This window comes from Oncorhynchus clarkii, chromosome 10 (assembly GCF_045791955.1).
Source record: "Oncorhynchus clarkii lewisi isolate Uvic-CL-2024 chromosome 10, UVic_Ocla_1.0, whole genome shotgun sequence".
Classification (NCBI taxonomy): domain Eukaryota; kingdom Metazoa; phylum Chordata; class Actinopteri; order Salmoniformes; family Salmonidae; genus Oncorhynchus; species Oncorhynchus clarkii.
In genome coordinates, this window is record NC_092156.1 from 18,036,716 (window position 1) to 18,061,759 (window position 25,044).

General features: G+C 43.1%; 3 protein-coding genes across 7 annotated transcripts in view; 2 read left to right on the forward strand and 1 right to left on the reverse strand.

Annotated features, from left to right (window-relative positions):
• LOC139418078 (ligase III, DNA, ATP-dependent) overlaps positions 1-13,374 on the forward strand; it is a 26,406-nt gene extending 13,032 nt beyond the window's left edge. The window contains exons 15-22 of one of the 2 annotated variants that reach the window (XR_011635269.1): positions 4,852-4,994; positions 5,474-5,548; positions 9,915-10,061; positions 10,597-10,747; positions 11,679-11,788; positions 11,967-12,068; positions 12,309-12,828; positions 12,876-13,374. Coding sequence is in view for 1 of the 2 variants with exons in the window: in XM_071167252.1 (XP_071023353.1) it covers positions 4,852-4,994; positions 5,474-5,548; positions 9,915-10,061; positions 10,597-10,747; positions 11,679-11,788; positions 11,967-12,068; positions 12,309-12,542 (962 nt within the window). In the remaining variant the exon portion in view is untranslated. Of the gene's footprint in view, positions 1-4,851; positions 4,995-5,473; positions 5,549-9,914; positions 10,062-10,596; positions 10,748-11,678; positions 11,789-11,966; positions 12,069-12,308 lie in introns of both variants that reach the window. The other variant, XM_071167252.1, reaches the window with a different exon arrangement.
• Positions 13,316-23,352, reverse strand: LOC139418080 (RAD51 paralog D). The gene is made up of 11 exons (XM_071167257.1): positions 23,138-23,352; positions 21,847-21,983; positions 21,662-21,723; positions 20,884-21,002; positions 15,391-15,472; positions 15,092-15,226; positions 14,896-14,991; positions 14,556-14,646; positions 14,213-14,283; positions 13,773-13,937; positions 13,316-13,541 (listed from the first exon to the last, which is right to left on the reverse strand). The coding sequence occupies exons 2-11, from the start codon at positions 21,926-21,928 to the stop codon at positions 13,440-13,442; spliced, it is 1,005 nt and encodes a 334-aa protein (XP_071023358.1). The 5' UTR covers positions 21,929-21,983; positions 23,138-23,352; the 3' UTR covers positions 13,316-13,439.
• Positions 22,194-25,044, forward strand: part of LOC139418079 (transmembrane protein 248) — a 20,754-nt gene continuing 17,903 nt past the window's right edge. Inside the window, exons 1-4 of one of the 4 annotated variants that reach the window (XM_071167255.1) lie at positions 22,196-22,558; positions 23,305-23,533; positions 23,937-24,095; positions 24,397-24,682. In XM_071167255.1, coding sequence (XP_071023356.1) covers positions 23,471-23,533; positions 23,937-24,095; positions 24,397-24,682 — 508 coding nt within the window. In that variant the 5' untranslated portion in view covers positions 22,196-22,558; positions 23,305-23,470. Of the gene's footprint in view, positions 22,559-23,304; positions 23,534-23,936; positions 24,096-24,396; positions 24,683-25,044 lie in introns of all 4 variants that reach the window. The other 3 variants (XM_071167253.1, XM_071167256.1, XM_071167254.1) reach the window with 3 other exon arrangements.

Genomic DNA, 25,044 nt, shown 5'->3' on the forward strand with positions numbered 1-25,044 from the left:
GTTACAGTTCATATAAGGAAATCAGTCCTAATCTAATGGATTTCACGACTGGGCAGGGGTGCAGCCATGGGTGGGCCTGGGAGGGCATTGGCCCAAATATTTGGCAGCCATCCACACCTACTGCGGAGCCAGGCCCTGACAATTGGGATGAGTTTTTCACCACAAATGGGCTTTATTACAGACAGAAGTACTCATCAACAATCCCGCAGGTGAAGAAGCCTGATGTGGAGGTCCTGGGCTGGTGTGGTCTGCGGTTGTGAGGCCGGTTAGACAGTGCACAAATCTCTAAAAACGACGTTTGAGGATGCTTATGGTAGGGAAATTAACTTTCAATTCTCAGGCAATAGACGTGTTGTGACAACTACATAAACTCAGCAAAAAAAGAAACGTCCCTTTTTCAGGACCCAGAATCAAAGATGATTCGTAAAAATCCAATTAACTTCACATATCTTCATTGTTAAGGGTTTAAACACTGTTTCAGTGAACCATAAACAATTAATGAACATGCACCTGTGGAATGGTCGCTAAGACACTAACAGCTTACAGACGGGAGGCAATTAAGATAAGTTATGTCCACTTAGGACAATAAAGAGGCCTTTCTACTGACTTTAAAAAACACCAAAAGAAAGTGCCCAGGGTCCCTGCTCATCTGCGTGAACGTGCCTTAGGCATGCTGCAAGGAGGCATGAGGACTGCAGATGTGGCCAGGGCAATAAATTGCAATGGCTGTACTGTGAGACGCCTAAGACAACGCTACAGGGAGACAGGACGGACAGCTGATCGTCCTCACAGTGGCAGACTACGTATAAAAACACCTGCACAGGGTCGGTATATCCGAACATCAAACCTGTGGGACAGGTACAGGATGGCAACAACATCTGTCCAAGTTACACCAGGAACGCATAATCCCTCCATCAGTGCTCAGACTGTCCGCAATAGGCTGAGAGAGGCTGGACTGAGGGCTTTTAGGCCTGTTGTAAGGCAGGTCCACCAGATATCACTGTCAACAACGTTGCCTATGGGAACAAACCCACCGTCGCTGGACCAGACAGGACTGGCAAAAAGTTATCTTCACTGTCGAGCCGCTGTTTTGTCGGATGGTCGGATTCGCGTTTATCGTCGAAGGAATGAGCGTTACGCTGAGGCCTGTACTCTGGAGCGGGATCGATTTTGGAGGTGGAGGGTCCGTCATGGTCTTGGGCGGTGTATCACAGCACCATCGGACTGAGCTTGTTGTCATTGCAGGCAATTAACGTGGTACCTTTCCTGCAGGCTCATCCTGACATGACCCTCCAGCATGACAATGTCACCAGCCATATATCTCATTCTGTGTGTGATTTTCTGCAAGACAGGAATGTCAGTGTTCTGCCATGGCCAGTGAAGATCCTGGATCTCAATCCCATTGAGCTCGTCTGGGACCTGTTGGATCGGAGGGTGAGGGCTAGGGCCAATCCCCCCCCCCCCCCCCAGAAATGTCCAGAAACTTGCAGGTGCCTTGTTACCCTACTCTTCCACCATCTCACATCAAGAACTGGCATATCTGGTGCAGTCCATGAGGAGGAGATGCACTGCAGTACTCAATGCAGCTGATTTTGACCCCCCCCCCCTTGTTCAGAGACACATTATTCAATTTCTGTTAGTCACATGTCAATGGAACTTGTTCAGTTTGTCTCAGTTGTTGAATCTTGTTATGTTCATACAAATATTTACACATGTTAAGTTTGCTGAAAATAAACGCAGTTGACAGTGAGGACATTTTTTTTTTTTAAGTGGCCTTTTATTGTCCCCAGCACAAGGTGCAATGATGCTGTTTAATCATCTTGATATGCCACACCTGTCAGGTGGATGGATTATCTTGGGAAAGGATAAATGCTGACCAATAGGGATGTAAACAAATTTGTGCACAACATTTGAGAGAAATAAGCTTTTCAATTTAGTTTTATTTATCACGTGCCGAATATAACAGGTATAGTAGACCTTACAGTGAAATGCTTACTTACAAGCCCTTAACCAACAATTCAGTTTCAAGAAAGTGTTTACTAAAATAAACTATTTTAAGGAAATAGAAAAATAACAAATAATTAAAGAGCAACAATAAAATAACAGTAGAGGCTATATACAATGGGGTACCGGTACAGAGTCAATGTGCGGGGGCACAGGTTAGTTGAGATATTGAGGTAATATGTATATGTAGGTAGAGGTAAAGTGACTAAGCAAAGATGAAGTAGCAGCAGTGTAAAAATGGTGTGGGTTGTCAATGCAAATAGTTAGTGTAGCCATTTTGATTAGCTGTTCAGGAGTCATATGGCTTGGGGTTAGAAGCTTTTAAGCCTTTTGGACCTAGACTTGGCACTCCTGTATTGCTTGCTGTTGGGTGGCTGGAGTCTGACCATTTTTAGGAGTTTCCTTTAACACTGGGACGCTTGGAACCAGTGATGGAGTACAGGAGGGGACTGAGCACGCACCCCTGAGGGGCCTCCGTGTTTGGGATTACCGTGGCAGATGTGTTGTTACCTGCCCTTATCCCCTGGTGGCAGCCCGTCAGGAAGTCCAGGATCCAGTTTCAGTTGTTTAGTTCCAGGGTCCTTAGCTTATTGATGAGCTGTGAGGCCAGTATGGTGTTGAACGCAGAGCTGTAGTCAATGAATAGCATTCTCACATAGGTGTTCCTTTTGTCCAGGTGGGAAAGGGCAGTGTGAAGTGCAATAGAGATTGCATCATCTGTTGGGGCGGTATGCAAATTGGAGTGGGTCTAGGGTTTCTGGAATAATGGTGTTGATGTGAGCCATGACCAGCATTTCAAAGCACTTCATGGTAACAGACGTGAGTGCTACGGGTCGGTAGTCATTTAGGCAGGTTACCTTGGTGTTCTTGGGCACAGTAACTATGGTGGTCTGTTTGAAACATGTTGGTATTCGACTTGGTCAGGGAGAGTTTGAAAATGTCAGTGAAGACACTTGCCAGTTGGTCACCACATGCTCAGAGTACACATCCTGGTAATCCGTCTGGCCCTGCGGCCTTGGAAATGTTGACCTGTTTTAAAGGTCTTACTCACATCAGCTACGAAGAGCGCAATCACACCGTCGTCCTTGAACAGCTGGTGCTCTCATACATGCTTCTGTGTTGCTTGCCTCGAAGTGAGCATAGAAGTAATTTAGCTCGTCTGGTAGGCTGGTGTCACTGGGCAGCTCGCGGCTGTGCTTCCCTTCGTAGTCCGTAATAGTTTGCAAGCCCTGCCACAACTGTCTCGCATCGGAGCCGGTGTAGTACGATTTAATCTTTGTCCTGTGTTGACGCTTTGCCTGTTTGATGGTTCGTCGGAGGGCATAGCGGGTTTTCTTATAAGCGTCCGGGTTATAGTCCTGCTCCTTGAAAGCGACAGCTCAAGCCTTTAGCTCAGTGCGGATGTTGCCTGTAATACATGGCTTCTGGTTGGGGTATGTACGTACGGTCACTGTGGGGACAACATCATCAATACACTTATTGATGAAGCCAGTGACTGATGTGGTGTACTCCTCAATGCCATAGGAAGAATCCCGGAACATATTCCAGTCTGTGCTAGCAAGACAGTCCTGTAGCTTAACATCTGATTCATCTGACCACTTCCGTATTGAGCTTTAGTTTTTGCTTGTAAGCAGGAATCCAGAGGATAGAGTAATGGTCAGATTTGCCAAATGTAGGGCGAAGGAGAGTTTTGTATGCGTCTGTGTGGAGTAAATTTTTCTCCTCCTCTGGTTGCACATGTAACATGCTGGTAGAAATTAGGTAAAACAGATTTAACTTTCCTTGCATTAAAGTCCCTGGCCACTAGGAACGCAGACTCTGGATGAGCATTTTGTTGTTTGCTTATGGTCTTATACAGTTCATTTGAGTACGGTCTTAGTGCCAGCATCGATTTGTGGTGGTAAATAGACAGCTCCGAAAAATATAGATGATAAACGCTCTTGGTAAATAGTGCGGTCTACAGCTTATCATTAGATACTCTACCTCAGGTGAAAAAACATTGAGACTTCTTTAATATTAGATTTTGTGCACCAGCTGTTATTTACAAATAGACACAAACCGCCACCCCTTGTCTTACCGGAGGCAGCTGTTCTATCTTGCCGATGCACAGAAAACCCAGCTAGCTGTATGTTATCCATGTCGTCGTTCAGCCACGACTCTGTGAAACACAATATATTTGTTTTTAATATCCCATTTGTAGGTTAGTCTTGATCGGAGATCATCCATTTTATTATCCAATGATTGCACTTTGGCTAATAGGACTGATGGTAGAGGCGGATTACCCACTCGCCGTCGGATCTTTACAAGGCACCCCGACCTACTTCCCCGATTTCTGTCTCTTCTTCATGCGAATGACGGGGATTTGGGCCTTGTCCGGTGTCTAAAGTATATCCTTCGTGTCCGACTTAATGGAAAAAACACACACAATAGCACATTTGGTTAGGAGCCCATAAAACGGCAGCCATCTCCTTCGGTGCCATTGTTCAGCTTTTATATGCGTATTGAACATTTTGTTTTAGTTTTTTTATCTCATGAAACATAGGACCGCCATTTTGGGTTTTATATTTTTGTTCAGTGTACATCCACTCTAACATTCATTTCACTTATGGCAACTCATGGCTTAGTATAGTCTGTGTACATCCCAAATGGCATCTTTCCGTTTTCCCTATTTAGTGCACTACTTTTAACCAGAGCCCTATAACTAGTGCACTATATAGAGAATAGGGTGCCATTTGGGATGTAAGTCTATATATGCAGCATCTACAGAATCTGACCATTTTGGGCTGTGGGGATAGAAAAATACCTCACTTGAATGTGTTTTTATAATGTGGTGTATGTCTCTAACAGGCGGGATAATGTCCAGTTTCTTAATGGGCTGCTATGACCCGAACTCTAAGAAGTGGTGCACCGTGACCAAGTGCTCCGGAGGCTACGATGACGCCATGTTGACCCGACTCCAGAAGGAGCTGGACGTGATCAAAATCAGCAAGGTGACTCAAGCAGCTTGGGTGGGGACTGCCCGACAGTTCACTCTTGAGTGGCCTGTTGGAGAAATAGGGTTTTCTGAATTCCAACTTGGGCCCTCAAATTCAAATCTGGACCTTGAAGCCACTTCCACAGCTTTTTTTTCATTCCCCTCAAATCAGGAACTAATTTAGACCTGGGACATGAGGTGGGTGCAGTTGATTATCCGGTAGAACAGAAAACCAGCAGTAGTCCGGACATCGTAGGGTAAGATTTGAATACCCCTGACCTAGGGACTAGGCACGCCTGAATAGGCGTAAGCAGTATGGTGCAAATTTCACCAAGTTGATCAGAAGTCAAGATGGAGTGATTTACCATGCTGTTTTAACCTATTCACTCATTTCAGATATACAGGAGTGCCTAGGGGCTAGGAGGGTATTTAACATTCACGAAGTATGAGGACTGTTCTTTAATGTTTATGTGTACATCTCATTTCTGTCTCCAGGAACCCAGTAAAATCCCTGGCTGGTTGAAAATCATCAAGAACTATTACCCTGATTTTATTATCCGCGATCCTGAGGTGAGATTTAATATTGTTTAATGCATTTTAATCTCCCACTGCATTTTATTCAGAGACAAAAATTGTGAATCTCCAGACTTCTTTAGGCTTTTTAGTTAAGTTAGGCTCTCCATAGTGGAGTGGCAGGTAGCCGAAAGGTTGCTGGTTTGAATTCCTGAGCTGACTAGGTGAATAATCTGCCGATGTGCTCTTGAGCAAGGCACTTCACCCTAATTGCTCCTGTAAGTTGCTCTAGATAAGAGCGTCTGCTAAATGACAAAAATGTAAATGTGATTTAAATGTGGCTTTGAGTCATTTATACAGTGGCATGTGAAAGTATTCACCCCCCTTGACATTTTTCCTATTTTGTTGCCTTACAAATAATTCCAGGTTGTAACCTGGAATTAGTGGATTTTTGGGGAGTTTGTATCATTTGATTTACACAACATGCCTACCACTTTGAAGATGAAAAATGAACTTGAGCGTGCATAACTATTCAACCCCACAAAGTCAATACCTTTTGCAGAAATTTCAGCTGCAAGTCTCTTGGCACATCTAGCCACTGGGATTTTTGCCCATTCAAGGCAAAACTGCTCCAGCTCCCTCAAGTTGAATGGCTTCCGCCGGTGTACAGCAATCTTTAAGTCATACCACAGATTCTCAATCGGATTGAGGTCTGGGCTTCATCTAGGCTATTCCAAGACATTTAAATGTTTCCCCTTAAACCATTTGAGTGTTGCTTTAGCAGTATGCTTAGTCATTGTCCTGCTGGAAGGTGAACCTCTGTCCCAGTCTCACATCTCTGGAAGACTGACACAGGTTTCCCTCAAGACTTTCCCTGTATTTAGCGCCATCCATCATTCCTTCAATTCTGACCAGTTTCCCAGTCCCTGCCAATGGAAAATCATCCCCACAGCATGATGCTGCCACCACCATGCTTCACTGTGGGGATGGTGTTCTCAGAGTGATGAGGTGGTGGGTTTGCGCCAGACATGGTGTTTTCCTTGATGGCAAAAAGCTCAATTTTAGTCTTATCTGACCAGAATTCCTTCTTCCATATGTTTGGGGAGTCTCCCACATGCCTTTTGGCAAACACCAAATATGTTTGCTTATTTTTTTACTGGCCACTCTTCCATAAAGCCCTGCTCTGTGGAGTGTACGGCTTAAAGTCGTCCTATGGACAGATACTCAAATCTCTGCTGTGGAGCTTTGCAGCTCCTTCAGGGTTCTCTTTGTTGCCTCCCTGATTAATGCCCTCCTTGCCTGGTCCGTGAGTTTTGGTGGGCGGCCCTCTCTTGGCAGGTTTGTTGTGGTGCCATATTCTTTCATTTTTTAAATAGTGGATTTAATGGTGCTCTGTGGGATGTTAAAAGTTTCAGATTTTTTTATAACCAACCCCGATCTGTACTTCTCCACAACTTCTCCATACAAGTCCCTGACCTGTATGGAGAGCTCCTTGGTCTTCATAGTGCCGCTTGCTTGGTGGTGCCCTTTGCTTAGTGGTGTTGCAGACTCTGGGGCCTTTATACTGTTATCATCAGCATTTCTATAATTACACATAAATGTAACTACTATTCATCGCAAGGCTGATCTGATCTTTATCAACTTCCATACGTGGCATGAACAGATCCATACGTTATCAAGATTGACCAATCTGTGCAGCACCTATAGCTCTAGCCAGCCCTTGTGAATAAGATACTGATAGGAAGTAATTGTGTATATTTAGACCGTCCTCCACCAACGTTTCTATTGTTATCACATTTTACGTAACTATTCAGACCCTTTACTCAGTACTTTGTTGAAGCACCTTTGGCAGCGATTACATCCTCGAGTCTTCTTGGGTATGACGCTACAAGCTTGGCACACCTATATTTGGGGAGTTTCTCCCATTATTCTTGCAGAACCTCTCAATCTCTTTCCGGTTTGATTGGGGAGCATCACCTCACAGCTATTTTCAGGTCTCTCCAGAGATGTTCAAGTCTGGACTCTAACTGGGCCCCTCAAGGACATTCAGAGACTTGTCCCGAAGACACTCCTGTGTTGTCTTGCTGTGTGCTTAAGGTCGTTGTTGGACGGTGAACCTTCGCCCCCAGTCTGAGGTCCTGACCGCTCTGGAGCAGGTTTTCATCAAGGATCTCTCTGTACTTTGCTCCGTTCATCTTTCCCTCGATCAAGACTGGTCTCCCAGTCCCTGCAGCATTATGCTGCCACCACCATGCTTCACCGTAGGGACAGTGCCAGGTTTTCTCCAGACGTGATGCTTGGCATTCAGGCCAAAGAGTTCAATCTTGGTTTCATTCGACCAGATAGTCTTGCTTCTCATGGTCTGAGTCCTTTAGGCTGCCATGTGCCTTTTACTGAGGAGTGGCTTCCGTCTGGCCACTCTACCATAAAGGCCTTATTGGTGGAGTGCTGCAGAGATGGTTGTCCTTCTGGAAGGTTCTCCTATCTCCACTGAGGAACTCTGGAGCTCTGTCAGTGACCATCCGTTTCTTGGTCATCTCCCCGACCAAGTCCCTTCTCCACCGATTGCTCAGTTTGGCTGGACGGACAGATCTAGGAAGAGTCTTGGTGGTTCCAATCTTCTCCCATTTAAGAATGATGGAGGCCACTGTGTTCATGGACCACCATGCTGCAGAAATGTTTTGGTAACCTTCCCCAGATCTGTGCCTCAACGCAATCCTGTCTCTGCGCTCTACTGACAATTCCTTAGACCTCATGGACTCCACTCCAGTTGTAGAAACATCTCAAGGGTGATCAATGAAAACAGGATGCACCGGAGCTCAATTTCGAGTCTCATCGCAAAGGGTCTGAATACTTATGTAAATAAGGTAAAGTGTTTTCGCTTTGCCATTGTGTGTAGATTGAGGAATTTATTTGATACATTTTAGAGGCTGTAACAATGTGGAAAAGTGGAATGGGTCTGAATACTTTCCGAATGCACTGTAGGTGATGGGGTATGAAACTTCTGGAGGACCTATTATCCTTTTCCTGCCTCTACCCTTTCCTCTGTATCTGCTGCTAAAACCACTTTCTGTCAATCTTCTGCCTCTAACTCTAGGAAACTATTTTACAGTCTCCTCCGTCGTTAATCCTGCACTCCCTCCCTCTGCGGACGACTTCATCAACCACTTTGAAAAGGTTCACGACATCTCAAACACTTGACTAAAGTCCAGTATCCATCTTTCCTTTCTTTCCAAAACACTTGTGTGATGTCTCTGATCAACTCCCTCGTTATCGCTTTCAGACAATCTTATTGACCCTAACCAGTCAAGACGGATCACTCAACCGAGACTGCTCTTCTATGTCACGTAGGTTCTCCGTACTGCCAAAGCTGACTCATCCTCCTCGATCTCGCCGCTGACTTCAACACTGTGAATCATCAGATCCTCCTCTCAGGGCTGGGTGTCTCAGGCTCTGCATTCTCTTGGATTGTATCCTACCAGGCAGATCGCTCCTACCAGGTGACGTGGAGAGGATCTGTCTGCACCATGTACTCACTCCTGGTGTCCCCAGGGCTTGGTTATAGGCCCTCTCCTCTTCATACAGCAAATCACTCCGCTCCGTCATATCCTCACATGGTCTCTCCTATCATTGCTATGCGGAATACACTCAACTACTTTTCTCCTTCCCCCTTCTGACACCCAGGTGGCGACACGCATCTCAGCGTGCCTGGCAGATATCTCAGCTTGGATTTTGGCACACCACCTCAAGCTAAACAAGACGGAGCTGCTCTTCCTCCCGGCGAAGGCCTGCCTGCTCCAAGACCTCTCCAATGTTGACAACTCCACAATATCCCCCTCCGAGTGCAAAAAACCTTGGCCAAGACCCTGTGGTTCTCTGCAAACATCAAGTTCTCCCATGTCACTCAGCATCCACTACAAGACCATGGTACTTGTCTGTGGAGCAGCAAGAGGAACTGCCCCTCCCTACCTTCAGACTATGCTCAAACCCTACACCCCAACCCGAGCACTCCGTTCTGCCACCTCTAGTCGCTTGGCCCTCCCACCCTTACGGCAGGTCAACTCCCGCTCAGCCCAGTCCAAGGTCTTCTCAATCCTGGCACCCCAATGGTGGAACCAGCTTCCCCTGAAGCTAGGACAGCAGAGTCCCTGCCTATCTTCCAAAAACATCTGAAACCCTACGTTGACGAGTATCTTAAATAATCCCAGAGCACCCCCCACCCCAAACAAATGTACACAATGGCTACTTTGAGGAAAAATGTACTTACTGTAATGTGTGGTTGTCTTACCTAGCTACCTTAAGATGAATGCACTAAACTGAAGTCGCTCTGGATAAGAGCATCTGCTAATTGACTAAAATGTGTTTTGGGACGCAGCCTGAGTTCTACTGAATTTTTCCTCCTTTGTCTCTCTCCCCGAGATAGAAAGCGCCAGTGTGGGAGATCACGGGGGCGGAGTTCTCCAAGTCGGAGATGCACACCGCCGACGGCATATCCATCCGCTTCCCCCGCATGACGCGTGTCCGTGACGACAAGGACTGGAAGAGCGCCACCAACCTGATGCAGCTCAAAGTAAGGAACACCCTGATCATGCAACTATGTAGGCCTTCTATTGGATTTTTTTTTTTCAATCTGTAATGTAAAACTATTGAATACTTATTTATAGGTGCTCTGTGCAACCAACTTAATATCCATGTAGAAGTAAAGGATAAAAAAATGTGATCAACAATAAACGGTACCACTTGGTCAGCTGTTGTCTTTTAGTCAAACAGATACGAATACAGTGGAATTTGTACTATAATTGTGTATCGATGTATCGACAACCAAAATGTGTTATACACAGATGGCATTGAGTCTTTTCATTTGGTTTGCTGCTGAGGTGGTTTTGGTGTGATAAGGTAGTCTTTTGAGCTGAATAGACCTTTATACGCAATAGCTCAAACTCGCATCGAGTATTTTTGTTATGACATCTCTACTATATAATACAAAACCTTTCCTGTCATAAATGGTTGTTGTCCGTTGGTGTACGCAGCACAACTATTCCTCAAAGATCATTTGCATATCCCCTAGTAATACTAACTTCACAACTTTTGTTTTTCTCCCTCAGGAGCTCTTCCGCATCTCCAAGGAGAGATGTGACTTTGAGGTGACAGCAGGGCCCTCCAAAGGAGGTGAGGATGACAAGGGCTCTTCAGGAGACAGTGGGAGCAACTCTCCACCCTCCACCTCCCAGAGACCAGTCACTCCCAGAAAGACCAGTGAGTACCATAGGCATGGGTCTGGTCTCGGGTATGTAGATGACGCTTTACTCACCAATAATGCAAACAAACACTATGAACATATGTCAATAAGTATGTGTATATGCATGGGTGCGTCTGAAATGGCACCCATTTCCCTATGGGAAGCGGATATGTATATATTCATACTTATTACACATGTTCGTACTGTTAGAATTCATTACCAATTCATTATTGTTAAGTACTGCATCTGTATACCCAAATCATAAATAAAAAAAACATGGTATGACAACTCTCCTTGGTTTGAGATTTCCATCCTTTTTGTTTGAAACTTTAGGGAAACTACACGATCTCCTCATGATAGTAATAATGTACTCTTAACAACTTGGAACCAAAATTATTTTCCAATCATTCCATTCTGAAATTTTTTTTTTCTTCCCCGGTCCAGTGTTCCAACCAGCATAAAATTCTGAACCGGTTCGAACCCCAAAGTCATATTCATAGTTCCTTTCTGTAAATGTTTTAACCCTACATTGTTTTTACATTTCTCATTATTTTACCTCACCAATTAGCACCGATATAGAAGCTTGATATGGAATGGGAAAGCTAGTTTACATGTTTTAATTGGTCAGTTAAGTGCAAGCGTGAGATGGGACAAAAATGTCATGGGTGGATGAGAGAAGGGTGGACATTAAAGGGGGGTTGGCTTGAAGTGCTGAACATCATGACATCAATTGGAATGGGTTTAGAATAACTTCACTGAATTACAGAATTATATACTAGACATTAGAAATATTTTTGGGGAGCAAAAAATATTAACCGTTTTAAGATTTGAAAGTAACGGTTCTGTTCCGGAACACTAAAGAACTTTCGTTTCAGGTTCTGTTCCCTGAATCGGTTCCAACTCGACTCTAATATATTTTGATTCAATGTGATGTTTCCATTACCTTAGGCACAGGCAACAGCAATACCCCCAAAGCTAAGGCAGTAAAGACAGAGCCTCCCTCCCCTGTTCCAGCAACCAAGAGGAAAATGCCTTCAGAAGAGCCCAGCGCAAAGAAGGTACCCTACACTCAACCATAGCAACTGGTGTTATCCTATTTGGCAGTAGGGTGCTGCATAGGTGAACCATGAAGTAGCATCAGTAGACTTTTTTTATTGGGTCATTACATTTCTCACATCCAGAATAGATTTCAGCCTTGCATCCCGCAAAATGTATCTGGGCTCCAATGTATTCCAGGTAAAGACTGAAACTGTCCATCACAGTAATGGACAAAGCAAGAATGGACAAAGCAAGACTAAAATGGCCCCCTCCATGTTGGCAGAACCCAGGAATGACAAGGTGGGTGCTTCATTGTTTCTGTTCCATTTGTCACCAACTGTGATTTACGCTCAAATTCTTCTAAACAAAAAGTTCTAACAAGACATGCTAGTAGATGTAATATTAGAACATGTTTTTATTTATTATTGGATGATCTATCTGTAATACTGTATTTAGTTAAAGGTGCAATCTGTAATAATTACTGTAATTTTAATAAATTAAACTAAGGATTGTGTCTTAAATACTTCCTGCTCTCCCCAGACTCTACTGGACATTTTCAGTGGTGTGAAGCTTGTCTTGCCAGACTCTGTGCAGGACCACACCAAGCTGCGGCGCTACTTTGTGGCCTACGACGGGGACCTGGTGCCGGAGTATGACGCCGCTTCGGCCACACACACCCTGACTGAGCCCGAGGAGGACAGCCATGCCCAGAGAGTCACCCCCGGCTGGATCTGGGAGTGTATCCGCAAGAGACGGGTGGTACCTCCATGCTGATGAACATTAATTACACCCCCCCCCCCCCCCCGAACACTGGTGCGATTTTGAAGTGTGTTGGCTTAACAAACAATGGACCATTATATGCTGATCATGTTTTACAGCTGAGCTTGATCCAAGCTAAAAACCGATATAAACTTAGTTGAATGTTGCTATGAATGATATAACCACAAGGACACAGGACCAGATCATGCGATATTGTGATGGTCATGGCAGAGTATGATTAGAGTTAAGAAAGATATAGGCCTAACTACGTCAGGCTAGGAGTAGTATCTGTCTACTATGGGCTGAATAATGTTTCCATCCATGGATCTTTCTATTTATTGTTCCCAGTCTTTTTTTTTGTATCCGAGTAGCATTGGTTCAAATAAACCATAATTACTTAAGATAGTCTATCAGTTTGGTTTCTGCAATTGTGTGCCCATGCTGTGTGAACGGGTTAGGTCCAGCTGACCTACCTCAAAGCCAAGGTTCTCACTTCAAACGGGGTTCCTTTGATCAAGTGTGTAGTGTAGATAACAATACTATTAGGACGAGTTAAAGTAGTTTGGACATGTCCAATGATACAAATCATGAAAGTCGACTGTCATAGTATCTAGGAGAGGGCTTCTTCTAACAATGCATGTTCTCCACATGAAATGCAAGATGGGGGAAAAAATACAATTTTTTTAAACTTTTTTTTTTTTATGGCCAAGTGGAACACTAAATTGGGGTTTATTAATTTTGTAAACCAGAGTGCAACCAGGTGACAAATCTATGATGTCAGAAATATCCTTTAATTCACACAATACCTTTGATGTGCTAATGTTTAAAATAAACTGGTTTGAATATCCTTTTCTCCATTTGTCAGTTTTCTTCCATTTGATACCTAATGAGCACCACCATGGATGTTGAGGCCTAGCTGGGCTCAGTGTGCTTCCTCTTTCCTGGCATTCCATACAGCTGTTCTTCAGATCTGCCCCAGCACTGCAAGTCAAACTCTTCTTTCAGATGACAAGGCTAAGAGACAGAACAGGTTAAATCTCCATTAAGTTTGATCCTATTTGAACACATCTCCAGTGCAACAGCACTCATTTTGCAGGAAAGGATTCCATATGACATCACATTTTTGGGTTTACCACAGATTTCCATCTCACAGAACTGAGGCAGAAAATGTCAGGTCCATTATTTTCAATCTTATTTGGACAAAGAATGAATACTAACATGGACAAGCCCATGTCAACACTTCACCTGTCTTGAGGACTTGGCCAAAGTGGCAGTGCGTACACTAGAACAAGTGGATCCCGGCCTCTCGAGCCGTTGCAGTAGAATCCGAATTCTAGGTACGTGACTCCACGTTTGGCCCAGTCCGGCTTTCAGCTGCCCATTGCCGTCTCTGGTCACAGTGTTTGTCACCTGAGGGTACATGATTCTTATCACTGTGGCATTTGATTAGGCTCATAGGTCATAGCACACTTGTATTTATTATGGATCCCCATTAGCTGCTGCCAATTTTAAATATTACAACACATTGTGTGGCCTGTGTGAACCTCGCTACACATGTACAGCCTAAGCTACCAGTTAGCATGGTTTGAATCGGACTCTCCAACCTTTCATGTCTCAAAATATCCCCCCCCTTAGTGTAGATGTCCGAACAGGACCAAAAACAATAGTTAATCAGTTGCCCTCACCAGAACGGCTACATTGAAGTCTTTGGCAATTGTCTTCAACAGCCCTGCCACTTGCGTCATCATGGACATGCCTAGAAATTCCAATCACCAAAGGTCATTATATAAATAGACAATGCTAAAATTGCCTTTATCAAAACCACAATGGTGACTCCCTTTGCAGAGAGTACAATTATGCCATTCTCTTCATTAAATCAATTATGTTCCACTGGCTGTCCTTTTATACAGTGTGTTATCAGAAACTATATCTTAATGTTATTTCAAAAGGGAATGTTATTAAGATATGTGATAAATGAACAGGTATAATCTACTTGAAAATATCACGAGAAACTTTTCATCATAGTACCTTCATTTTGTTTGCCTCCCAGTATGGGAGAAATAACTGCTGACACTGAATCCACAATTACAGCTTTGACTGAGCCACCTCCCGCAGATGCCTGTCAAATATGACAAGACAGATGCAAGAATGATTGAATTCAGTTATGAATGATCAGTTATGTAAAAAAAAAAAATCAGTTGTCATTATAGTTATCTTAAAACTACCTCAATTTAATTAATATTTCAGCAACATCAAATACAGTCCATCCCAAATGGCACCCTATTCACTATATAGTGCACAACCTTTGGGCCCAGTCCAAATTAGTGCACCAGTGTGCCATTTGGGGGACACGCATTCAAAGGACTACCTGCTGAAGTCCAACACATCGAAAATGATGTAGACAGCCGAGTAACGAGAAAATGTCAAACACTGGAAAGACCTGGATTCTCTGAAGAGCCTCCATCTGCACAACAACGGGTAAGAACTGTGTGGTGAGAATTGTTTTGATGAAAATGAATGTTAATTCAACTAGATTTTCATTGTCACAGCCTCTTCCAGCTCACCTGTTCTTCTATATTGCACGACTTCGCTTGGAGCATCTGAAGCAAGCGACTTGCCGACAGTCCTCCTGTTGAGTCAACATATATGACGCTCTGCTTCAGTTGGTAAGATATATTCACTGCAACACCAAAACACACCTAAAAGAGAGAGAAATGGAGGCAGCATAAACATGTTGTACTCAATACACTAGACAGTAGTGATACCAGCATCCATTGGGTCATTCTATGAAAACCAACCACACTGATAAGTAAGGTGTAAACTTTGCCAATGACATGATATACGATTGTGGGAAAAAGGTCACCTGGGTTTTTCCACTTCCAGGGCCTCCTGCCAACTCTGTGAGCTCTCCTGTGTACAAGCCAGAGTCTAGAAGCTTATCTAGACTGGAAGAAAACAAACACTATCATTCACCAAGGCTATGAAGTCCTGCCAGGTGCTAAAACCAACCCATCAAGTCATAGTACAATAATAAAAGGGCAATTCAATGGGAAAGTTAACCTGAGCATGCAAAATACAGTTAGTCATTAACAAATGAAACCACTTTCATAATTATCCTTAAGGTCTTAAAGTCGGAGTGCAGGCTTAATTTGACCAGGTACCCCTTTCCACTCACAGCCAGTCATCCCATATACCGGTTGAAAATAGGAAATTGTCATTAATAAGCGACTAATTTGTTCTCCGCTTCACAGCCTTTATGGGTTTTGACTCACAGCCATATTAGAAATTTGAGCACCAAGTAACAAGAAGATGCCCCCACCTCTCCAGCTAGTTGGGCTTCTTTTGCACATGTTGTATGACACCGCTTTGATGTCATACAAGCAAACCACTCACCCATGAGTCCAAATGCTCACTTCACATTTTCCAAATTTGAAAACTCATGTAATTAAAATTATCAACGTTCATGATCGCTATGTTTGATCCACAGTTACAAGGATGACATGCGTTATACCCTGGGTTGTCCTGAACAGAATGAGCCTATGTTTGGCATATTGTGAAGAAAATCTACTGTAGAACATGCACTTGAATGAACTCATGACTCCATTCTATGTATACCAAAATTACAAATCGGTTTGTCTGAAGTGCCTTTTGAAAGCCTAACACTAAGATCGTATTTTATAACTTAGCTTCAAATTAAGCCCACCTGACCCAGATTGCAAATGTATAATGGTACGCTTTTGGATTGCATAAAACAAGAACAGTAATTGTGTGATGTTGGGGACACAGGGCTGTATTTCAAACAAAAAAACTACAACTGTGCTTGCGTCAGTTCCTCAATAGCAAAGCTAGGAGGTCAAAAAAAGCACCTTATAGTTGAAGGCTCTTTCCTTGTCATAAAAGTGCATTGAAATTACTTTGGAACTGTGCACAGTTTGGAGAGGTGTATGGTCACTTGGAGACAGCAGTTACCTTTCACTAAAACCCTTGTACCTTTTTTTCCCGCTTCTATCTTGCACCTACTCCAAAATGTCAATTAATATTCTTATTATGTTACTGAATGTATCCAGAGTATTTTCAGATTTCTTTATAGACAAAATGCTGCTAAAAGGTACAGTAAATTTAAAATACACAATCAAAAGTGTAATATTTGGATTCAGTCTTGTTTCAGGTGAACCTTAGGTCTGATAATGTCCCCATAATCTCCAAAGTGTAAGTGTAAGGGGTTAACATAGAAAATTGCATGCATTCAGGCTATCCTGTAATTATATAGTCCTAAACTACTATGCCTTCAATTGACATTTTAGAAATGTTTCAGACGACAACAAATGTGTTATGATTGATTTGAATGTCTATTTCAGACTTTGTGTGGTGTAACATCCATAACAGTAGTTTTTCCTCCCTAAAGTATTAATGGAAATGACAGTATTTTCTAAATTATTGTTTGTGTGCAGCCAAGCCTTCCTTCGAAATGGCTAACTATGTTTTGACCTAAGACAAACTCACAGACTTATGCTAATATGTTCATTCTTCTCAAAAAGCTTATCCATTTCATGTAACATCCATAGCACCTCTTATTTGCTATATTTCTCCAACATGCTAATATTCATAAGTCCGCTTTTTTGGATATACACTCCCCCCAAGGGGTACTATAGACACACACATCAAAGTTTCATATATATTTTGTTTGTTCATGCTGTAAGACATTAAAGTTGAGATTTTGCATGCAAATGTAACAGGAATCGCCCACAACCTTAATTGCCCATTGAAACAGATTTGTCTTCTGCTGTCTGTTGTAATACCATCACATAACCGTGATTTACATTGTTGTGTATGTATCCGGTCTTCCCCTGTCATCTGGTGTATGTACACATGTTTAGCCAAACTAATACTTGTAGTAGCACTGTGTGTGTTAGCCTGGGACAAACTACTAGCCTATCCATCTGGGGATCAGTAGGGCTCAATTAGTTTTTTTTACCTTTATTTAACTAGGCAAGTCAGTTAAGAACAAATTCTTATTTTCAATGAGAGCCTAGAAGAAGTGGGTTAACTGCCTTGTTCAGAGGCAGAACAACAGATTTTTACCTTGTCAGCTCGGGATTCGATCTTGCAACCTTCCGGTTACTAGTCCAACGCTCTAACCACTAGGCTACCTGCTGCCCCAGGGGTTAATTTTGATAAGTAACAATCTTTTAACAGTGCTGCATTTTGATATGATTCGAGCACATACAGTTAGGTGGGAGTCAATAAAACTAGTTTTTCAACCACTCCACAAATTTCTTGATAACAAACTGTAGTTTTGGCAAGTCGGTTAGGACATCTACTTTGTGCATGACAAGTAATTTTTCCAACAATTGTTTACAGACAGACTATTTCACTGTATCACAATTCCAGTGGGTCAGACGTTTACATACACTAAGATGACTGTGCCTTTAAACAGCTTAGAAAATTCCAGAAATTGATGTCAAGGCTTTAGAAGCTTCTGATTGGCTAATTGACATCATTGGAGGCAATTGGAGGTGTACCTGTGGATGTATTTCAAGGCCTACCTTCAAACTCAGTGCCTCTTTGCTTGACCTCATGGGAAAATCAAAAGAAATCAGCCAAGACCTCAGAAAAAAAATTGTAGACCTCCACAAGTCTGGTTCATCCTTGGGAGCAATTTCCAAACGCCTGGAGGAACCACGTTCATCTGCACAAACAATAGTACGCAAGTATATATAAACACCATGGGACCACGCAGCCGTCATACCGCTCAGAAAGGAGACACGTTCTGTCTCCAAGAGACGAAGGTACTTTGGTGCGAAAAGTGAAAATCAATCCCAGAACAACAGCAAAGAACCTTGTGAAGATACTGGAGGAAACGGGTACAAAAGTATCGATATCCACAGCAAAACAAGTCCTATATTGACATAACCTGAAAGGCCGCTCAGCAACGAAGAAGCCACGGCTCCAAAACCGCCATAAAAAAAGTCAGACTATGGTTTGCAACTGTACAGTCGTGGCCAAAAGTTTTGAGAATGACACAAATATTAATTTCCACAAAGTTTGCTGCTTCAGTCTCTTTAGATATTTTTGTCAGATGTTACTATGGAATACCGAAGTATAATTACAAGCATTTCATAAGTGTCAATCTTTTATTGACAATTACATGAAGTTGATGTTAAGAGTCAATATTTGCAGTGTTGACCCTTCTTTTTCAAGACCTCTGCAATCCGCCCTGGCATGCTGTCAATTAACTTCTGGGCCACATCCTGACTGATGGCAACCCATTCTTGCATAATCAAAGCTTGGAGTTTGTCAGAATTTATGTTTTTTTTGTTTGTCCACCCGACTCTTGAGGATTGACCAAAAGTTCTCAATGGGATTAAGGTCTGGGGAGTTTCCTGGCCATGAACCCAAAATATCGATATTCTGTTCCCTAAGCCACTTAGTTATCACTTTGCCTTTTGGCAAGTTGCTCCATCATGCTGGAAAAAGCATTGTTCGTCACCAAACTGTTCCTGGATGGTTGGGAGAAGTTGCTCTAGGAGGATGTTTTTTTTGTACCATTCTTTATTCATGGCTGTGTTCTTAGGCAAAATTGTGAGTGAGCCCATTCCCTTGGCTGAGAAGCAATACCTGTTGGCATGACACAGGACTGATGGTAGCGCTCACCTTGTCTGCTCCGGACAAGCTGTTATCCGGATGCCCCAAACAATCGGAAAGGGGATTCATCAGAGAAAATGACTTTACCCCAGTCCTCAGCAGTCTGTACCTTTTGCAGAATATCAGTCTGTCCCTGATGTTTTTCCCGGAGAGAAGTGGCTTCTTTGCTGCCCTTCTTAAAACCAGGCCATCCTCCAAAAGTCTTTGCCTCACTGTGCGTGCAGATGCACTCACACCTGCCTGCTGCCATTCCTGAGCAAGTTCTGTACTGGTGCTGCCCCGATCCTGCAGCGGAATCAACTTTGGGAGACGGTCCTGGCGCTTGCTGGACTTTCTTGGGCGCCCTGAAGCCTTCTTCACAACCATTGAACCGCTCTCCTTGTTCTTGATGATCCGATAAATGGTTGATTTAAGTGCAATCTTATGGGCAGCAATATCCTTGCCTGTGAAGCCCTTTTCGTGCAAAGCATTGATGACGGCACGTGTTTCCTTGCAACTAACCATGGTTAACAGAGGAAGAACAATGATTCCCAGCACCACCCTCCTTTTGAAGCTTACAGTCTGTTATTCGAACTCAATCAGCATGACAGAGTGATCTCCAGCCTTGTCCTCGTCAACACTGACATGATGTCAGCTGGTCCTTTTGTGGCAAGGCTGAAATGCAGTGGAAATAGTTTTTTTTTCAGTTCATTAACATGGCAAAGAGGGACTTTGCAATTAATTAGATTTTTTGGTGGACAAAGATCATAATTTTGGGGGATTCTTGGGGACAAAGATCGTAATTTTGGGAGAAATGTCCTCTGGTCTGATGAGACAAAAATATAATGACCATCATTATGTTTGGAGGAAAAAGGGGGAGGCTTGCAAGCCGAAGAACACCATCCCAACCGTGAAGCACGGGGCTGGCAGCATCATGTTGTGGGGTGCTTTGCTGTAGGAGGGACTGGTACACTTCACAAAATAGATGGCATCATGAGGATGGAAAATTACGTGGATATATTGAAGCAACATCTCAAGACATCAGTCAGGAAGTTAAAGCTTGATCGTAAATGGGTCTTCCAAAATGGAAAATGACCCCAAGCAAACTTCCAAAGTTGTGGCAAAATGGCTTAAGGACAACAAAGTCAAGGTATTGGAGTGGCCATCACAAAGCCCTGACCTCAATCCTATAGAAAATTTGTGGGCAGAACTGAAAAAGCGTGAAAAAGCATGTGCGAGCAAGGAGGCCTACAAACCTGACTCAGTTACACCAGCTCTGTCAGGAGGAATGGGCCAAAATTCACCCAACTTATTGTGGGAAGCTTGTGGAAGGCTACCCGCAAAGTTTGACCCAAGTTAAACTTCTGACCCACTGGGAATGTGATGAAAGAAATAAAAGCTGAAATAAATCATTCTCTCTACTATTATTCTGACATTTCACATTCTTAAAATAAAGTGGGGATCCTAAATGACCCAAGACAGGAAATTTTAACTAGGATTAAATGTTATGAATTGTGAAAAATTGGTGAATGTGAATGGTGAATGTAAAATTCTGACTTCAACTGTAATTATCGACCCTCAATACTTTATCCAATAACTTTTGTCTCATGCTAGACTTCTTCTGTTTTTTTTATACTCATCAAGACTCCAAGCACTTGACTGGTTTTGGCTGATAGAAAGTCCCTCAGACAGTTTCGATGTAGGGCCTTCAATGTGATGTGCAGATTCTCACCTAGGATTGCCTGTGGAGAGGATGGCTGTTGAACTCAGCAGGTCTTCATATAGATCAGCACCTGATACAGGGAATGCTGTGTGCTGGGCAAGGAGCACTCTGCGTATAGCCAGCAGGGCCTGAAATACAAAGTTAGTCTGTGGCCAAAAGTGTTTGTAACATTGTCTCATTATAGAAACGGAGTGGTTGCGGATCCAACTTATCAGGATCTTTTGTCTGCAGCAATAAAAGATCTGGAGCTTCCTGAGGCATCTGCGCATCACGTTAATTCTCTACGTGCAGAGAACCGGCTACTCAGGGGTTCTGACTAGGTGGAATACAGCTACAACCAGAAGTAACTTGTTCGTAGCAGGTTAGGAGAACTTACGCAACAGGTTAGTACCAGGTCAAACTCATTCCACGGAGGGCCGAGTGTCTGCTGGTATTCACTCCTCCCTTGTACTTGACTAATGAATTAAGTTGACTAATTAGTAAGGAACTCCCCTTACCTGGTTGTCTTGATCTCCATGGATTGAGTTTGACACCTCTGTATTAGGAGAATTAACGGAGCAGGTTAGGATAATAAGGTTAAGATTAGGAAAAGGTTTAGGGTTAGCTAAAATGTTTTCATAACCTGCCAAGAAACGTCACTTCCGGTCGTAGCACTACTCCATCTTGTCACAACCCTACTCAGGCGAATGGTCATGATGCTCGTTTAATAAAGTTAGATCAAAGTTGAATCAACGTCTGCAAGATCACATAATGATTATAGAAATGCATTACTTCATGCATGTTTTACCTTATAGGACACGGAACATTTTTGAGCAAGGTCTTCTGTATCTGATGACACCAGATCTTCCACTTAAAAAAAGGATAATGCAACTGATTGTATTATTATTGTATTTCAATACTTTGTCATACCAACATTGCCACATCTACTAGCTAGATTAACCAGAGTAAACAAATTGATTAAAACCCACGTACCTGTTGTAATGTCTGCTGCTCGTAAAGCCACAACCAATTCTTCACTCAATCCAGGACACATGCCATCTCTGAGAACAACCATGGCACATAGCTAGCTAGCAGTAGCTATGTCCAGAAAGAAGCTAGCAAGCCGTCCACTGTAATGTGAGATGTCTAAATGGTTACATGGTCTACGTGCACTTCAACTTTACAGTTTTGACAAACTATCCATGGTAGTTTGTTATGCTTTCAAGTTTTTGAAAATATATATAATGCCGCTATATTTTCGGAAGCTATTCCAGAGAAAGTGGTCGTGACGTAATTCCGGATATGAAAACGTGCAAACACTCTGAACATGCCCTGTCATCGCATACGCTAAATGTGTAGCTTGTGAACGCACCTATGGAGAAATTTGGCGTAAATTCTTCAGAATATTAAAATAGTACGTAACACTAGCAAAACATCTCAGCAGTGTGGGGGGAAACGACCGAGTAAAACAAGGTTAATAAACAAACAGATGTGTAACATTTGAGCCTCGCTGGGATAGGCAAATAATGGAAAGGAGTAAGTGGTTATTTCAAAACTAAAATCCCGACTGTCTCCATTCTCCGGTCTTTACTTTTCCCGGGACTCTGCGACTAGACACTCCGCTAGCAAGTATAGTAGCGCGCGCTAGTTAGCCCGTCAGCGAAGCCACATAATATCTGCTAACTTCGTGCGCGCTGAGAAAATGGTGAGTTTTTATTATATTTAACTATTATCTATTGTTAACATGTGTTCGATATAGCTAACGCCATGCACCCCACGTAAGTAAGGCCTTTTACTATAGTTCAGATGGCTAACTTTAGTTAATACCGGTCTCGGTGTATTTGGCTAGCTAGATGGCTAACGACGTTAGCATAACTACGTTAGTTACAGTACACCATCTGCTTTAAATGTTGATTGTTTTGGCTAAAGTTAGCTAGTTTAGGTAGTTTACAAATAATCAACTCGGTTGCTTGCAATCCATATGTTAGCTAACTAACTAGCCAAAATAATTACCAGTGGCAGTATATTGCCATTCATGTATTGTATTTAACGCGTTAGCTAGCTAACGTTAACTAATTGCAGCCAAGCATACTCACATCGACACAAGACATTATGAATTAATTAACGTTAACAAGCTAACTACTAGCTAACGTTTGTGTATTATTTTCGTTTTTAATATGGCAACCAGCGCTAGCTAACGTTAGTCATGTAATTCTACTTTACTTGGTAGATAGGGAGCTAGCTAGTTAGCATTGTAAACCAACTCAACTAGAATTGTACTAACCAAGGTACATTGTTGTCATTCATGCCTTCTATATTCTGTCAAATTGGATCCCGAAGACCTTGCCAACAAGCAGCCTGTGATGAGGCTAAAATAGATCCTTAAGTAATAAACAACAACAATCAGAGTGTGTGCAGCATGTTTCAACAGGAATATCCCTTGTCTTTCAGGTCTTATGCAAGGTTGCATGGCACCCCATTTTAGTGTGAGCTTGAACTAAGGACATTGACTTTCAGGCATCAATTTTTCGCTGTATGCAAAGAAGGGGGAAGCAGCGCAGTAGTTTCTCTTTGGCAACGTGCGTAGTGGTTTGGCAGCCCTGTTGAGGGCCCAGGGATGTACTCACGCAATTCACTATGGAGTTATGTCAGATGTGTGTTCATGTCTTTGATGAAAAAGGTAAGTAGACATTCTCATTACCTCACGCCACCTAATTCGCTTGTTTTCTGACAAGGATGCCAAGCTCTGATACTGTTTCTTCCCTCTTTGCAGCAATACGTTTCTTGAACCATGAAAACCACTTCTGTGTGGAGTAAATGCCAATTAATGATTGTCATAAACAATCCCTCTCTGTGCCCCAGTTGAGTAAATCAACCATGCTGTTTTTTCCATAAATGTTATGCCAGTATCTCAAGCTCATTATTTTCTCCAGTTAGCCACACAGCAAATGCCTTTGAGTATTTGTGTCCATTGTGTTTGTCTTTAACACTTTTCATCAAGCTTGATGAGTTGAGACCTGGCATTGTATGAGCCTGAGGCACAGTGAAACCAAATTAGGTGTGCATGCCTTGTCTGTCTGCAGGTGTACCTGTTAAATCCTCTGGAGAACCTGAGGAGCTACATCAATAATCGTCCGCCACTGGTCATCTTTATGGTCAGCGTCAGCGCCGTGGCTATCGCCTTCCTCACCATTGGCTACTTCTTCAAAATCAAGGAGATCAAATCCCCAGAGATGACTGAGGTAGGAGGGACACGCCTCTCACTGGTACATCAATACGGATGCTGTCATAGGAACATGTACAAAACTCATGCAGCAGGAGGTTTCTTGATATCTGAAGCTGAACTATACATGGCTGTCATACATCAAAGTTATTAGCTCATTTAGCTGAACTAATTTCTTGAAGTGTGACTTGATAGTCACAATTTAACCTAACCATATTATTGGTGATTATTTAAAAATAATCAACAGCCATAAGCTGTGCTATTCAACAGCAGAGCCACAGATGGATAGATGCATGACTCAGTCTCCTCCCCTTCTCCAGGACTGGAACATCTTCCTTCTGCGCTTCAACGAGATTGACTTCTGCGTATCAGAGAATGAGACGCTCAAGCACAGCCTGAACGAGTCAACCACGCCCGAAAGCACGGTGACCAGTGGCCAGGCGCGCTCCAGCACCCAGGCCCCGCTGCTTCTGGAGGACCCGGGCCCGATCAATATCTCTGTTCCCATCACCCTTACCCTGGACCCACTGAGGCCCTTCGGGGGCTACTCACGTAACATCACCCACCTCTACGCCACCGTGCTGGTGGGACAGGTCGGCCTGGCCGGTGAGTCCACTTGTGTCTTCAGTCCCTTCTTCCTCAATGTTACAGGGTCTATGTGCATTAATCCTTTTCACACTATCGTACCGAGCTGCTTAAATGTTTTCTTTCACACTGTCCTTTTCAGCACTGGTCCAGCAACTATGGTGGATTCAAAGTCTAAAAAAGCCCCTCTGTGTTGAAGTGTGTTATTTGACTGTCCAAGCCAATACATTATTTATTTAGTTGTGAGTTCGATTCACCTGTAAGTGGATGCAGGAAAGCGGTGGCTTTATGACTGTAAGTAGCCATCCTTTGTGTAAGCATTTGTTTTGTGTTTTTGTCACAACTCCTCAGGAGTCTTGAGTGTTGTTAGCCAGTGCTTTGGT

Bases quoted from the DNA above. Each gene is read 5' to 3' on its own strand.
- LOC139418080 (XM_071167257.1), bottom strand. From the start codon at position 21,928: ATGGTTGTTCTCAGAGATGGCATGTGTCCTGGATTGAGTGAAGAATTG. The intron at 15,227-15,390 runs GTGACCTTTTTC...TCTCTCTTTTAG, and splicing joins CTGGAAGTGGAAAAACCCAG to GTGTGTTTTGGTGTTGCAGT. The intron at 14,284-14,555 runs GTACTATGATGA...TGGAATTTCTAG, and splicing joins GGGAGGCAAACAAAATGAAG to GCATGTCCATGATGACGCAA.